This window comes from Rhinoraja longicauda, chromosome 20 (genome assembly GCF_053455715.1).
Source record: "Rhinoraja longicauda isolate Sanriku21f chromosome 20, sRhiLon1.1, whole genome shotgun sequence".
Lineage (NCBI taxonomy): Eukaryota > Metazoa > Chordata > Chondrichthyes > Rajiformes > Arhynchobatidae > Rhinoraja > Rhinoraja longicauda.
Window position 1 is genome coordinate 40,631,831 of NC_135972.1, and position 15,642 is coordinate 40,647,472.

The following is a 15,642-nucleotide window of genomic DNA, read 5'->3' on the forward strand; positions in this document are numbered from 1 at the left end:
GCCTTCTCCCCATACCCCCTGACTCCCCTATCCTTAAGAGCTCTATCTAGCTCTCTCTTGAATGCATTCAGAGAATTGGCCTCCACTGCCTTCTGAGGCAGAGAATTCCACAGATTCACAACTCTCTGACTGAAAAAGTTTTTCCTCATCTCAGTTCTAAATGGCCTACCCCTTATTCTTAAACTGTGGCCCTTTGTTCTGGACTCCCCCAACATTGGGAACATGTTTCCTGCCTCTAACGTGTCCAACCCCTTAATAATCTTATACGTTTCGATAAGATCTCCTCTCATCCATCTAAATTCCAGTGTATACAAGCCTAGTCGCTCCAGTCTTTCAACATATGACAGTCCCGCCATTCTTGGAATTAACCTAGTAAACCTACGCTGCACGCCCTCAATAGCAAGAATATTGAGTGAAAGATTTAAGAAGAACCTGAGGGGCAACCTTTTACACAAAGGGTTGTAGGTCTATGGAATGAGCTGCCAGAAGAAGTAGTTGAGGCAGCTTCTATCACAATGTTTAAAAGACATTTGGACAGACGCATGAATAGTTAGGTTTAGAAGGGTATGGGCCAAATGCAGGCAGGTGGCACCAGTGTAGATGGGGCATGTTGGTCAGCAAGGGCAAGTTGGGCCGAAGGGCCTGTTTCCACACTATATGACTGACTCTATGACTTAAACTCACAGGTGGTTAGGCATTTAAAGAGGCCAAAGGCTATGTATATATATTTGTAAAAAGTTACATTTTAGAGCATAGGTAGCTTTGAGTATTACTTTGCTCACTTGATGAATTTGCTCATTATTATGAACTTAATGTGAGAGCTCTGGTACTCTCTCCGAGTGAAATTAGATAGTATGGAAATGCAGGATATGTCTTGTGCCTAATAAAAATCAACAGAGTTGGTTGTTTGTATCAAAGGCACCAAAAGCTGAACTCATCTCAGGACAAGAATATTTATTCTTATTTATAGGAGTTGGGACTTACCCATAAAGTGTATTCTGAAAAACACGACCACATAATAACTACTCTCAAGAACAATTCCTACTCTCAAGAACAAGAACCCATTCCTTCTCTCCTGAGATGCTGCCTGACCTGCTGAGTTACTCCAGCATTTTGTGAATAAATACCTTCGATTTGTACCAGCATCTGCAGTTATTTTCTTACACTCTCAAGAACAATTATTCATATGTGTCGGAAGGAACTGCAGCTGCTGGTTTACACCGAAGATAGACACAAAATGCTGGAGTAACTCAGCGGGACAGACAGCCTCTGGAGAGAAGCAATGGGTGACATTTTGGATCTGAAGAAGGGTCTTGACCAAAACATCACCCAATTACTCTACTGTTGGTCTGGAGACTGATTACAAACAAGATATTCAATTATGGAAGCATCTCAGTGGAATCCAATCCCCTTGTTACACATGCATTTCCATGAGGGATCATTATGTCATCCAAAACACAATGCGAGTTTCCACATGGATACAGATGAAACCCAATTCTCAGGCCGCCTGTTAAACATCCAGCATAGGTTGAGTAAAAATTGCCTCCAAAAATCTCGGAGTAAACCAGAAATACGTGGGCAGGTCTTTGGTATCAACATTCTCCTGGAGCTGTGTGTCATCGAGATGAATCACAGCGCCCAAAGTGTGTGTTGCACCAACAGACTCATCAATTTCAATCACTCCACTGCTGCCGGCCATGTCTTTGCAGAGGCGCCCTGGATATAGAATTCCCTTTGCAAACCCATCTCCTTTGCCAGGTTTATTCTCTCCTTATATGTACCTTAAATTTGATCTGTTAGACTCAGCTCTCTGCTATCTCGTCATGTGCCTTGCAACAAATTTTGTTTAGTAACGCTCATATGAAGTGATCTGGAAAAGTTCCACGTTAAAGGCAATATAAAGGTACGTTGTTGATGTAGATAGATGCTCATGGATAAAGTAGGTAATTTGTGATCCTGTGGGCCAAATGCTAAGGACATGCTTGCATCCTCAGTCCATGGGAATGGGGACTATCTGGTCTGCATGCCATTGCATAAACTAGTGAGTATCTTGGTTGTTGCTTGACATGTCATTAGAAGTAATCTAAAGCAAGTTAAATTCATTGACTACTTGCTCAAATGTTTCACCCACATTTACTGAGCAAGACCCAAGAATCAATTCTTCTGTATAAAATTATATCAGTTATTTTTCATACTTTGAAGAATGTTCCTATTATGGTTTGGAAGTTTATGGTTTGTTTCATGTTTAACTGGCAATTTTAATTTCAGCAAACTACAGAGATCACACAAATTACCTCCTTTATCCATCAATTTCACTGCAGAAAAGATCTCACACACTTCTCTAAACAATTCTGTCAACAATTTAGTGATCTCACTAAGCACGCATTTTATAAGTCACTAGGCCATGATTAGTTATGTAGGGGTGTGCCTGCAAATGAAAGTGTTGGCATTGTAGCTCTCTGTGAAAATATTAACTATGAGTTAACTCCAATTTTCCCATCACTAATTAAACACACATGGCACTAATGAGCTAACCTACTGTTCCTTGATAGCACTAATTAGCTGAGAGGAATGCACATTCTCACACTGCAATTTAAGCCTAAAAATAAGGTTGAAAATATGCTAATTGCCGAGATAATTTAAAATGGAACAAGTTGAGGAAATTGTCATAATAACTGGAATGGGCCACGTTTTGGTAAGACAGCAAGTACTTCTTGTACTCTTGTCTTGATGCAAAACAACGTTTTGATTGGTGTTTTGCAGGGTCAACAAAGTTCCTGTGCTTGCAAGTAAACAGGTTAAATGAAACAACTTGGATATGCACGATGAATTAATGTAAAGCTGTTATAAAACTTTGACAATCAGAAGCCACAGACCTTATGGTTTCCTCCCTGGCAAAACAACCATGGCAAATGTGTCTACATTAAATCTCCCACCCCGCCAACACTGTAAAGATGCTATTAAAAGACCTGGAGGACGAGCTTCATGGTGAGGGTTCTGTGTTTGCAATTCACCTCGACTTCTTCCATTTGATCTCTAAGCTCATTTTATTTCAACAACCGAAGAGGCTCCTTGAAATCTGCTGCGATGAATAAGCAAGGATTGTCAACCAACCCTTTCAGAGGTCAAAGCTTCAATAACAGGTGATCTATTCAGCGGGCATCAGTCGACAATATCAGCCAAAGAATGAACATTTGTAAATGGCGGAAGTTGATTTTATTTCTTATCCATCTCCATAAATACTCATGTTATGCACCATAAATATTTTTGTACTGAAGGCATTTTGTATTATTAAATCTACACTTAATATCAAAAATGATGTTTTATACCTTTGTTATGCTACGCACACATCAAATAATTTAGCAGCAAGCTTCTTTATTTCCACCCCTCACTTTAAGTAATGGTTGCAGATAACTGAATCAAACAGAGTTTAAAAATCATGCTGAAACCACAACCCCTTTCAAGGAATCATATCCAGGGCCAATTACCTGAACCTTAGTCCACCATTTTTGTCTGTGGACTAGAATATAGGCGCTTTCCTAAAAAAAATGAGCTCAAGTTTCTGAAGATTTTCAATTATTGTTGCTACAAAAGATGGGTAATAGCCTGCTGACCTGCAATGCTCTCTGCTTGTCGCTTCCCTTTGGAGATTTCAGACCACTGCTTTGCTGCTGAAGAAGAAGCTGTCTTGCTGCTTGTAGTGCCTGCAAGCCAAAAAAACATTATTATTCATAAAGTTTGTTTCCTTAAGCTGTGATCTCAATTCTGTTACCAAAGTCATGGTAATTCAGGATGCACATAAAATGAAATGATTTTGTGTATAGTCCACCTTTTTCTCAAACCACAGTACTTTGTTCTTCAATGTTTATTTTCCCCTTCATACAGATCATCTGTTTGTACTACATTGGTTACTTTTTCTTTGCCTTCATAACACAAACAAATATTTCATGTAACTAGATTCATAAGTTTTGTTTTAATCCCATTGCTGATCATGAAACTGTAGCAGTTCAGAGTTTCTGCAGAAAGCTACCGGAAGAGTGAATCTTATAGTACATTACAAACTGATGTAAACTGCATCAATAGACTTGTTTCCACCAGGGATTCATCCACCGTGTGTGTGTTCAACAGAAATGACCCCCTCCCCCTCTTATTACCATAGATTTGCATATTCATAATATCATTTTGGTGCAGAAGCGCAAGACTTCAAATGTTACTGGAAGCTGTAATTAAAATTGACAAATCAACATCAGATATCTTGGAAGTGGATTAACGGGGATTCTGGACTGTAGATTGCAGGCAGCGAAAATGCTTACAATATGAAAACTAGTCTTTTTAATGATGAAAAGAAGGGACATGGTAACAAATTAAAACACAGTTGATTATTTTACTGGTGCTTGTCACTAATTATTAAATATATGTTTTAAGTGAAATGCAATTTCGTACCCCCTTGCACTACTTGTGATTTTATATACATTACCTTGGAATAATAGTGTGATCATTTTACTTACTGTTTAAATTTCCATAAGTGAACAGAAATGTATCCCCAGAAATGATAGGTTTTGAGTATATTAAATATATGTAATACATATAGCTGGGCACAAACCTAATAAAGTACCAGCACACTAAAAAATAAATGACTGGATTACCATGAGATAATGTTACATTAAAAAAAACAAATGTGAATGCCCAGAACTGTGTAGTTGATTTCTGCACAAGAATCAACCTATTGGCATTATAAGCAAGAACAGGTACTACCCATCAAAAATTCCTTGAAACAGACTCCAGGAAATAGTCTTGGTAGGCAGAGATACATGTGGTCATCAAAAACAAAATCGTTAGCACATGATGTGTGATAAAAAATTTAGGTGCACAGAGTAAAGATTCACTTGATCAATCTGCTTTCAAAAAACATCCGATTCACCTCTGATGGGGTAAAGTACATTTTTGATTAGAATCAAGGGGTTGGTTTTCTAGTACTTTCTAGTATCCATGACAACAGTTGCTTTGACAGGATGTGCATATGGCATTACACTGCCAGCTGGTGTGAACAATGTTTGAACTACTGCATTGAGATGCTGAGCAAACAGAAAAAAGTTGCCACGTCTTAACCCTCCGGGAAGCTAGTCATCCCCTGATCAATTATGAAAAGACAGAGAGGCCTGCTACAGTCTGGCTCCAAGCAAGTTTTTGAGAGGCAGGCAGACGCACAAAACCAAAGTAAACAAACTGAGTGCAGCAGCACCATCTCCTAACAACATTGATTTGTCTAGCCATAGAAAGATCTGGTAACAATTTGCCAAGCATATTCTTAACATTTGGAGACTTTTGTACAGCATTGTTATATCACTATGGTTTCCTATTTTCCCCCTAAAAAGTCTCCTGCTTTGTAAAGTTCAACTTTAAGTATATGCAAGACATGTTTAACAACATTGAACATATTTGGATTGCTTAGCTCTAAAGTTTTAGTCAGTAGTATTTATTGTGGCAAAAACATGAGAAATAAGAAGGTATCACACTCTGCGATATCCAGTGCACCAGGTACAGTGTAGGGTTATCTGCATGTTGCACAAGACCTGATTAATCACTAATACATGTTATGTAATATGCTGAACTGCTTCACATTATAACATGTTGAGAACACAGCAATTTTTAATTTTATGAACGCTTTGAACAGGCTTTGAAAAACAATTAAGACTATGAAGGCCCATTGTGTGACATTCAATTTTTTTAAATAAAATCATAAATTATGATATATTGATTGATGGGTCACATCCAAAAATTTAACCTATCTTGTGTCATTAACTATTTTTGAAAAATGAAACACTTTAATTTTTATCTAATCAATGTACAGAATATGTTTGAAAACTGAAGTGAATTTTATTTTATTTTATTTACGTTACCTTATTTAATTAACGTTAGCATTTATTTCAGTATTTGGTAGCATTTATTTCAGTATCTTCTCAAAACAAAAAATTCGATCTAGTGAAATTTAAAATATGTAAGAGGTCAGAATATGAAACGTAAAAAGTCCGAGAAATGAAACACGTCAAGAATTTGTGATGTGGTTCAATATCTCTGTGCTTGGTGAATGAAGAGAAACCCAATATTTAGGCCATGTACACTTGCTAATATGTCTGTTTATCAAGTAAACCAGAGTAATGAACAAAAGGGATTCACCTTTAAGATAGAAGCTGAAATTCTGAATAAACTAATAACTTCAGAGGATAGTTAGAAAAAACAAGGACATTACATTAGATTCTAATTTGTACAAAGCGGATAACAACAAAGATTCTCCCTACTTTCCAAAATTATCCACTTAATATTCGGTTACCATAAGTAACACGGTAGTGCTCCTGTGCCCCAAATATAATTGAATGCACATTTGCCATATATTTATACATTTAATCTACAATCCGTTTTAAATTATTCCAACAAAATTAATTTTACCCGAACAAAATGGTTTTTAATTGCACATTTACTTTTAATTTAGTAAATCTGATGCCTGATGAAATTACCCAGGGTATATTTGATAGTGTTATGTATGTAGTATCTCTTTCATTTAATTTATATGCAAGTATATCATGGTCTTAGCTGCCAATATAACATTGAAACAGACTTCAGCCTGGACCTTAGCACTACTTGACTAAAAGAAATCTGCCTTCATCGAATTATACTATTCCGCACCAGGCAACAGAAAAATATACTCATGTTGAACATACAGAAAAAAACAATATTTAAATATCACTATTGTGCAGCACTTAATAAAAGTATGCAATTGTGTGGTCTGATGCAATGCCCACTTTAAGCACACCATATTTGCTGGGTACTTTGGGGTCACTAAAAATATTGTCGTGACATAAAGTTTTATCCAAAAATGATTATTTCTAATAATTAACTTCAACTATAAGCATTGAATATTATTTGCACACACAATGCATTATTCTTTTAAATTCTGTATATTACATATAACATTAACTACTTAAGTGTATTTTAGTTTTGAAGGCATTACAGGACATGTCAAGATCGCACTTGAAACTTCATTGCATCCAGATCACTTCTGTCAGATTGCACCTGATGTAAATCTGTTCTTGCAGATCCTTCTGGCACAATTTGTTGAGTTATCGGCCAATGAAATCTCTTTAAAAAAAACTTAACTTAACATTAGACAACTATGTTTTTACCCAATTATGATATTTCTATTGCTCAGACACCACATTGACTTTGGAATAAAGTTATTACTTACCACTCTTGCTGCATCAAATGTAAAATATTGAAACAATAACATTTAAATTGTGATCTTTATAAATGTGGTAAACAAAAAGAAACATAATTTTCTGGAAGTTAGATGCTGCTTATAACTGTAACTGAAAAATATGGCTGTTTAACCTATCAGCATGTCACATTTCAGACGTTAAAATGAAAAATGACATCTACACCCATTAATATCTTCAATGTATAAACAGCACAGTACGACACATTCTCGAGAGCTCAGCTGAAGGCTACGAAATCTCTCCCTCTCTCAAACATAAATAATGAGGCACTCAGAAGCATATTTGATGTTGATATTCATCTCTGAGAAAAACACTGCAGCCCAGCTTCTTATGAAAACAGATGCAGCCTGAATGGATGTCCTGTAATTGGTTTCAGATAGCAAGGTCAGGAGAAATGCAATACAAGAAACTGTTATGAGGAACAGGGAGAAACACGAATGTTTACACAGGCACTCCCCGGTCGGTGCACATTGACAGGCTAAGTACTCTTTCCAAATAGCCAATCTGAAAGAAAATTGACCACAAGTTGGTGTCTACCTCTTTGTTTGAATTCATTAATACTTTGACCATTAAATCTGCATTACACAGCAAACAAGTAAAAATTACTTGCAAGTTATTATCGCAGAATGTTCTAAATTTCAATCAATATAGTAAGCATGTTTTTAAACTTGTTGAATCCTATGTGTGTGCCTTCTTACTAAATGCACTTTCCACTGAGCAAGTTCAATCAGTGTCATAATTCCAGGCAATGGAAGTCAGGACTTTGCATTTACATTTGGTAATGAAATACCAGAATGGTTCAGGAGGTTTTTTTTAACTTCAGAGTTACTATTTTTGTTTTAATCTCTGCTGAGCAGTGTCAACTTCACATCAAGTACAGAATGCACTGCAAATTATAAAGATGAATTTATAAATTGAAGTTCCAGCACAAAAGATACAATTCGCAAAAGATGCAGAAAAATACATTTTTCAAGCAAGCTGAAATAATTTATTTAAGTTAGCGATGTCATGTGGAGGGACATGAAAAGTGTGCGTGGGCAACACTTGTCCTAACTTTTTATGTTGCTATGTAACAATGTTGTGCAAATAAAGTATTGTTTTTACTCAAACAGCTGAAATATAACAAGGTAGACACACATAAACTGGGCACTGCCTACAGTAACTGCCGACTAGAGGAAATAGATTTCTTCTGGAGTAGTTTTACATTCTAGACAATGATCTAGCAGGAGTGTCATATCTGCATCAGCCGAATGCTGTAAGATTACAGCACCGTACCCTCTGTCCTGATCTGCCACCAGCAGAACTTCTCAATACTGCTGTACAACTAGAACATGTCAGTTGGAACAGCTCCAGTGTTGTGACAGGCAATTCTTATCAACATCAGGGTTACCTCGACATCACTGAGAGTGAAAACAGATTCTATGACATGCCACATGTTTAGATCTAAATGCTTGAAGCTGTAACAAATGAGTGGAGACAATAATTTGTACTCAATAAATGTTAATGTACAGGCATTTGCCGGGTGGAAGCTGTTGCAAATCTCAGGTATTTCCTTTTGTTCCTCATTTAACTAAATGTTTGTGCTTGGCACAAACTACCAATCTAAATTTGAGTGCTGATGTCTTGAACCCCTTGACAGGCAGAATTATTGATTTTAATTTTTCTCATGTGATCCAGCAGCACTCCAGACAGCTGGGTAGATAGCTGGGAAAGTGAACTTCATACGAAATGTTCCCCCAGTCATATAGAGACAACTATTTCACAAATCATCTTTAGATGCACAATTAATCATGAGTGTTAAAACCCAGATTCTAAATGTACTTGCATTTTTCGCTTTTCATAAAGTTAACATTTCATAGTTATACGGTCATAAGGAATAGTAGATTTAGGCCATTCGGCCCATCAAGTCTACATCGCCGTTCAATCATGGCGATCTATCTCTCACTCCTAACCCCATTCTCCTGCCTTCTCCCCATAACCTCTAACACCTGTAATAATAGTTAACTTTAGAAACGGGTTTAGGAAAATAACCGCAGATGCTGGTTCATATCGAAGGGAGACACAAAATGCTGGAGTAACTCAGCGGGTCAGGCGGCATCTCAGGAGAGAAGGAATGGGTATCGTTTCGGGTCGAGACATTTCAGACTGAGAGTCAGGGGAGGGGCCGACTTCACTCTCCCTTGACATCAGTCTGAAGAAGGGTCTTGACCCAAAACATCACCCATTCCTTCTCTCCTGAGATGCTGCCTGACCCGCTGAGTTACTCCAGCATTTTGTGTCTACCTTAGAAACGGGTTTAATCACATGAGTTTAAACCCTGATTCTGAAAACAGAATGTTGACAACTATTTGCTGCTCGTCAAATAATCAATCACAATCACAACCACAATCACAATCACAATCACAATTATACTTTATTAGCCAAGTATGTTTTGCAACATACGAGGAATTAATATAATCTGCCTTTAAAAAATATTGGGGTAGGTATGGCAAAACCTGTTCTACTAAAGTGATCTAATCTATGGTTTTGTTGTCACTTCTGGACACCTATTGAGAGTGAGCTGTGGATGAAGATGTACACACACTGGACTGTGTAGTTGCTACAGGCACCATGTTATGATATCTAGGTGGATGATATCTACAGGCACCATGTTATGATATCTAGGTGGATGCAGCCATGTACAAAGAAGATTTAGTTCCTTTGTAATTTGCAGATTTATAAACTCAAGTCAAATTTCTTGTACAATTGGAGACACAAGAGAGTGCAAATGCAGAAATCAGGAGTTTCTGAACGAACCCAGCAGGTTAGGAAGACCTAAGGGAGACACAAAATGCTGGAGTAACTCAGCGGGACAGGCAGCATCTCTGGAGAGAAGGAATGGGTGACATTTCGGGTCGAGACCCTTCTTCAAACTGATGTCAGGGGAGTGGTCGGGACAGAGATAGAATGTAGTCAGAGAGAGTAAGACTGGTGGGAGAACTGGGAAGGGGGACTCCAGTTTCTCCAGCATTTTGTGTCTACCTTCGATTTAAACCGACATCTGCAGTTCTTTCCTACACAGGTTAGGAAGAGCTATCAGCGCTAAAAACTAAGTGCTGGACAAACTCAGCGAGTCAGCCAGCATCTGTGCATGGCATGGACAGATGATGTTTCAGGTCAGGACCCTTCCTCAGATATCTGAGAGTTATCCTTGATTCATTTACAATAAAAAGAGGTAGTATGTAAACTATGTAAATTTGTGTGACACTTGATAAGAGTAACTCACTAAAACTTTTGATAGACACAAAATGCTGGAGTAACTCAGTGGGACAGATAGCATCTCTGGAGAGAAGGAATGGGTGACATTTCGGGTTGAGACCCTTCTTCAGACTGATTTTAGTGACTTAGCAATTTACATTTATCAAATCCAAGAAAGTTTTTAATACTCCAAGTGAAAATTATAGCCACTTTTCAACAACTCTATTTTCAAATGACAGGAAACTAACACTCGCTACACATCCAGTAATACTTTAATATTTTACAATAGTGCAAATAGTAAGGGGTATACAGTTGGCTGCAGTGATGGTAATGGTGTCTCCACTTTATCTAAGACGAGACGTGATAGAAAAATACATCTTTAATAACCACCCTGAAACATAAAACATAAAAGTGCTGAGCAACTGCAATACAATTGCACAAATATTCTCATTAACATTCAGAAACTATGAGTAAGTTCCACTTTAAGTTAAGGTATTGAACAGAGAGAGTCATGCATTGACAATGTGCCTTGACTGCCTTCCTCCAGGGGCTAATCTCCTTGGCATGCAGGACTTTGAAATGGATAACTTCCCCATCTACACTATGATGATGAATAATCTTGAATTTAAGTTCTGGAAAGACATTATCCTTGGCTGTAGAAGTGTGGAACTATCATTAACATATGCCAGCACAAAGGTCCTCCATCCAGACAAACAATATATTAATTTAAGGGGAGTTGCAGCACAGTTTTTGGTAATAGCTGCAACTTTTCAAATTGATTGTACATACCGATGCAACTTCATTTCTGTGCAGCATTCAAGAAGCACATGAAACTGCAGATGCACATGGCATATACATAGAATTGCAGCTGCTGGAATCTTGAGTAAAACACAAGGTGCTGGAATAACTCAGCAGGTCAGGCAGCACCCCTGGAGATAAAGGACAGGTGACATTTCAGGTTGGGACCCTACTTCAGACTCTGACCATAGGTCCAGACCCAAACACTGTCTGTCCATTCTCTTTGGCAATGCTGCCTGACAAGATGAGTTACTCCAACACTTTGTGTTTCATTCATTTCTGGACACATGTTTACTGATGATTATGTTGGTGATCCAGTTCCTCTGCTGTACACGTCTATAAGTGTTTATTGCAAGTTACATCTAGTTCTCACAAGGTATGTCAACTTTCATGCTTTGGCATTCTGTAACTTGGCTGAATTTTGAATCTTGTTTCATATCCTAGTGAAATATTGTATGAAATATCCCTTATCCAGAGCTCATCTATGACAACTGGGCACAACTGATATGGTTCTGAATTCACCTCAAGTGAAGTCAGTCTTAGACTCAGAACATCTTCACCTCCCATGTCTCTCACAACACAGCAGTTAAAAAATGCAGCTGGCAAGATTAAGAAGCCAATGAGGAGTATGCAGTCCATACTTTAACCATCTATCTTCCTCATTGCTTTCAGGGATAATAGGATAACAATCAATTTTCTGAAAGCCATTTATTGAAAACTATGTTCCTCCCAAACTGGAAGCTGACATGACATTGTTTGTGTAGGAAGGAATTGCAGATGCAGGTTTACACTGAAGATAGACTCAAAATGCTGGAGTAACTCAGCGGGACAGGCAGCATCTCTGGAAAGAAGGAATGGGCGACATTTCGGGTCGAGACCCTTCTTCAGACTGAGCAACAGGGGAGAGGAAGTTACAGATATAAGGAAGTGTAAGAGATCAAAAGAGATGAGGCTCAAGAAAAATCTAGAATAAACCATTGTTAGCTAAGAGAAGGTGACAACAAAGCAAACAGATACAATGTAATCAGGGAGACAGTCAGACTGGTCGGAGAACTGGGAAAGGGGAGGGATGGTGAGAGAGGGAAACCAAGGGTTACTTGAAGTTGGAGAAGTCAATGTACATGCTGCTGGGGTGTAAGCTGCCCAAGCGAAATATGTTGTGCTGTTCCTCCAATTTGCGCTGGGTCTCACTCTGACAATGGAGGAGGCCCAGTGCTAGGCCTCACTCTGACAATGGAGGAGGCCCAGTGCTAGGCCTCACTCTGACAATGGAGGAGGCCCAGTGCTAGGCCTCACTCTGACTCTGACTGCATGTTTTTATTCTATATGGTTAAGCTCCATAAAATCTTTGCTTGTTTATAATATTAAAACCAACACTAATGTTGTGCGCATCATTTTTAAAAATGATGATTTTACTATATAACTTACAAAAGGAATTCCTGTTATTTTTCTTACTGTCTTTTATGACGTTTAACCTAATAAAATAATATTTGTAGTTATACTTTGCCACACATACCAGAAGTCAAAATAGCTCTAAAAGAGTGGAAAAGCTAAAAACTTTATTTCTATTTGTCAATTCAGAATCCTCATGCTGGTGCCTCTGATCTGATCTCCCCTGTCTGAACATGATTTGATTCTGTTGTTACTGTGGTCGTATTTTTAAAGGGCAACATTTTATAAATTAGCTAAGTTCCACGGTCGAGAAATTCCTGTTTATTGATAGCGTTACACACGCTATATACAAGCAACAGTGTATCTAACACAGTCTCTGACATTTGTAATCAAAACAACGCATTTTACTGCCCGATACAATAGACCGACACTTGGATTAAAGTAGGTTTAAAGCGATCAACAGGGCTTGAAGTTTCAGCTGCATAAGTGGGTCCAAATACGTTTTCACCAATGAACGGGTAAAATTCAATGAACTTCAGTCTTTAAAGCATCCAAAGTTCGAGATGCTCGAAGGACTCCATGAGACTCCAGGATGGTGTGTGGCCTGCTAGGTGCCAGACTGCAGGGTGTCTCAGAGTGGCTGCATGAGATTCTCAAGGGAGGTCTTAAGTCCTAGTCTCTTGAGTCAGAGGGTGGTGAATCTGTGGAATTCATTGCAACAGACTGCTGTGGAGGTCAGATCCTTCGGCCAATCGAGCCCACGCCGATCATCAATTACCCGTTCACACCAGTTGTTAGCTCACTTTCCAATCCACTTCCTACAAACCAGGGCCAATTTACGTAGGCCAATTAACCAAAAAACCCGCACGTCTTCGGGATGTGGGAGGAAACCAGATCACTCGGAGGAGATCCACGCGGTCACAGGGAGAACGTGCAAACTCCACCAGACAGCACCTGAGGTTGGGATTGAACCTGGTTCTCTGACGATGTGAGGCAACGGCTCCATCACCTGGTCCATTGAGCAGCTTTTAATTTGAAACATTTTACTTTCTTACATTAAAAAAGAGTGACAATTGGATGTTAAATCTAAAATAATGCAACTTATTAAAACAATCATCTATTCATGGAAAAATTATGGTAATATTTTGTTTTTTCATTTATTCTATTATTTTTTAATCCGTCAGGTCATGATATATGTAGGAAGGAACTGCAGATGCTGGTTTAATCTGAAGATAGACACAAAAAGCTGGAGTAACTCAGCAGGACAGGCAGCATCTCTGGAGAAAAGGAACAGGTGACGTTTCGGGTGGAGACCCTTCTTCAGTCTGAAGAAGGGTCTCAACCCACAAAGTCACCTATCCCATTGTTCCAGCTTATGATGAAACATAGAAACATAGAAAGATAGAAAATAGGTGCAGGAGGAGGGCATTTGGCCCTTCGAACCAGCTCCGCCATTCATTGTGATCATGGCTGATCATCCACAATCAGTAACCTGTGCCTGCCTTCTCCCCATATCCCTTGATTCCACTAGCCCTTAGAGCTCTATCTAAGCCGCTTTTAAATTCATCCAGTGAATTGGCCTCCACTGCCTTCTGTGGCAGAGAATTCCACAAATTCACAACTCTCTGGGTGAAAAGTTTTTTCTCACCTCAGTTTTAAATGGCCTCCCCTTTATTCTTAGACTGTGAACACTGGTTCTGGACTCCCCAACATTGGGAATTTTTTTCCTGCATCTAGCTTGTCCAGTCCTTTTATAATTTTATACGTTTCTATAAGATCCCCTCTCTTAACCTTGCATACAGATCAGTTGATGATTCATGGGTGACTATGTAATTTATTTTGTGTAATGGAGCATCAAAAGAACTCTTATATATTAAATCTTCTGTGATATTTTGCTTGTTGGGCACCATACGTACAAGTTTGAAAATGGTCACAATTCAAGCAGAAAAGACGCACAATGGATAGATGTGAGGGTTGTGCAGATTGTTCCTTGTACTTGTCCTTATGCATTGATCATTGATCATTGATCATTGATCAAGATGATTATAATTACTACGCTGGAAAGCTGTGATGATATGTTGGCTGACTGCTGTCACACATTTATCCACTTTTGGTCTTGTGCTTCTTTTTCCTTTGGACCCAACAAGAAATATGTCAGCAGATTATCTTATTCCTTCTCTCCAAACCCTCTCAAAACCCTTCCAATGATTTTCCCCATTGCTGATTTATTTCTCTCCAGCTATTTTAATATACAGTATTTATCACACTCACAGCACATACATTACTGGTGCAAACTGAAGATCTCTCACCTAGTCTCTCTGCATGCTGATAGTGTGTGTGTGTGTGTGTGTGTGTGTGTGTGTGTGTGTGTGTGTGTGTGTGTGTGTGTGTGTGTGTGTGTGAGTGAGTGCGTATGTGTGAGATTGAGATGGACACAAAATGCTGGAGTAACAGGCAGCGTATCTGGAGAGAAGGAATCGGTGACGTTTCGGGTCAAGACCCTCCTTCAGTAAGTGTGTGAGTGTGAGAGTGTGTGTGTGTGTATGTGAGTGTGTGTGAGTGTGTACATGAGTGTGCATGCGAGTGTATGTGAGTGTGTGTGAGTGTGTGCCTGTATGCATGTGTATGTGTGTGAGTGCGTGTGGTCTCATAATTACAGACATAATTCTAATTCAAGCATTATATCTGTGATTATGAGAGCTCCTACGCATATTTACGGGAATCGTTTATGAAGTATTGTTATACAACACAAAGTTAATCCCTTTACCACACAGGATTATCCCACTTTTGAAATCAAAGGCCAATCATTCTCAAAGCAGTGTTCCTTTGCACTCATATTCTTATAACTTCTGCTGTTTTGATTCTCCTCCTTTCAACTCATGGTTTTCCCCATCCCCATCCCACCAAGCAGCCTTCTTAATCTGATAACACCCATGTCAGGTAT

The 15,642-nt window shown here is 38.7% G+C and overlaps 1 protein-coding gene across 5 annotated transcripts in view; it reads right to left on the bottom strand.

The window, feature by feature from the left end:
• foxp2 (forkhead box P2) overlaps positions 1-15,642 on the bottom strand; it is a 352,030-nt gene that overhangs the window by 145,744 nt on the left and 190,644 nt on the right. For all 5 annotated transcript variants that reach the window (XM_078417448.1, XM_078417447.1, XM_078417449.1 and 2 more), the window contains exon 3: positions 3,615-3,704. In XM_078417448.1, the coding sequence (XP_078273574.1) occupies positions 3,615-3,704 (90 nt within the window). The remainder of the gene's footprint in view (positions 1-3,614; positions 3,705-15,642) is intronic.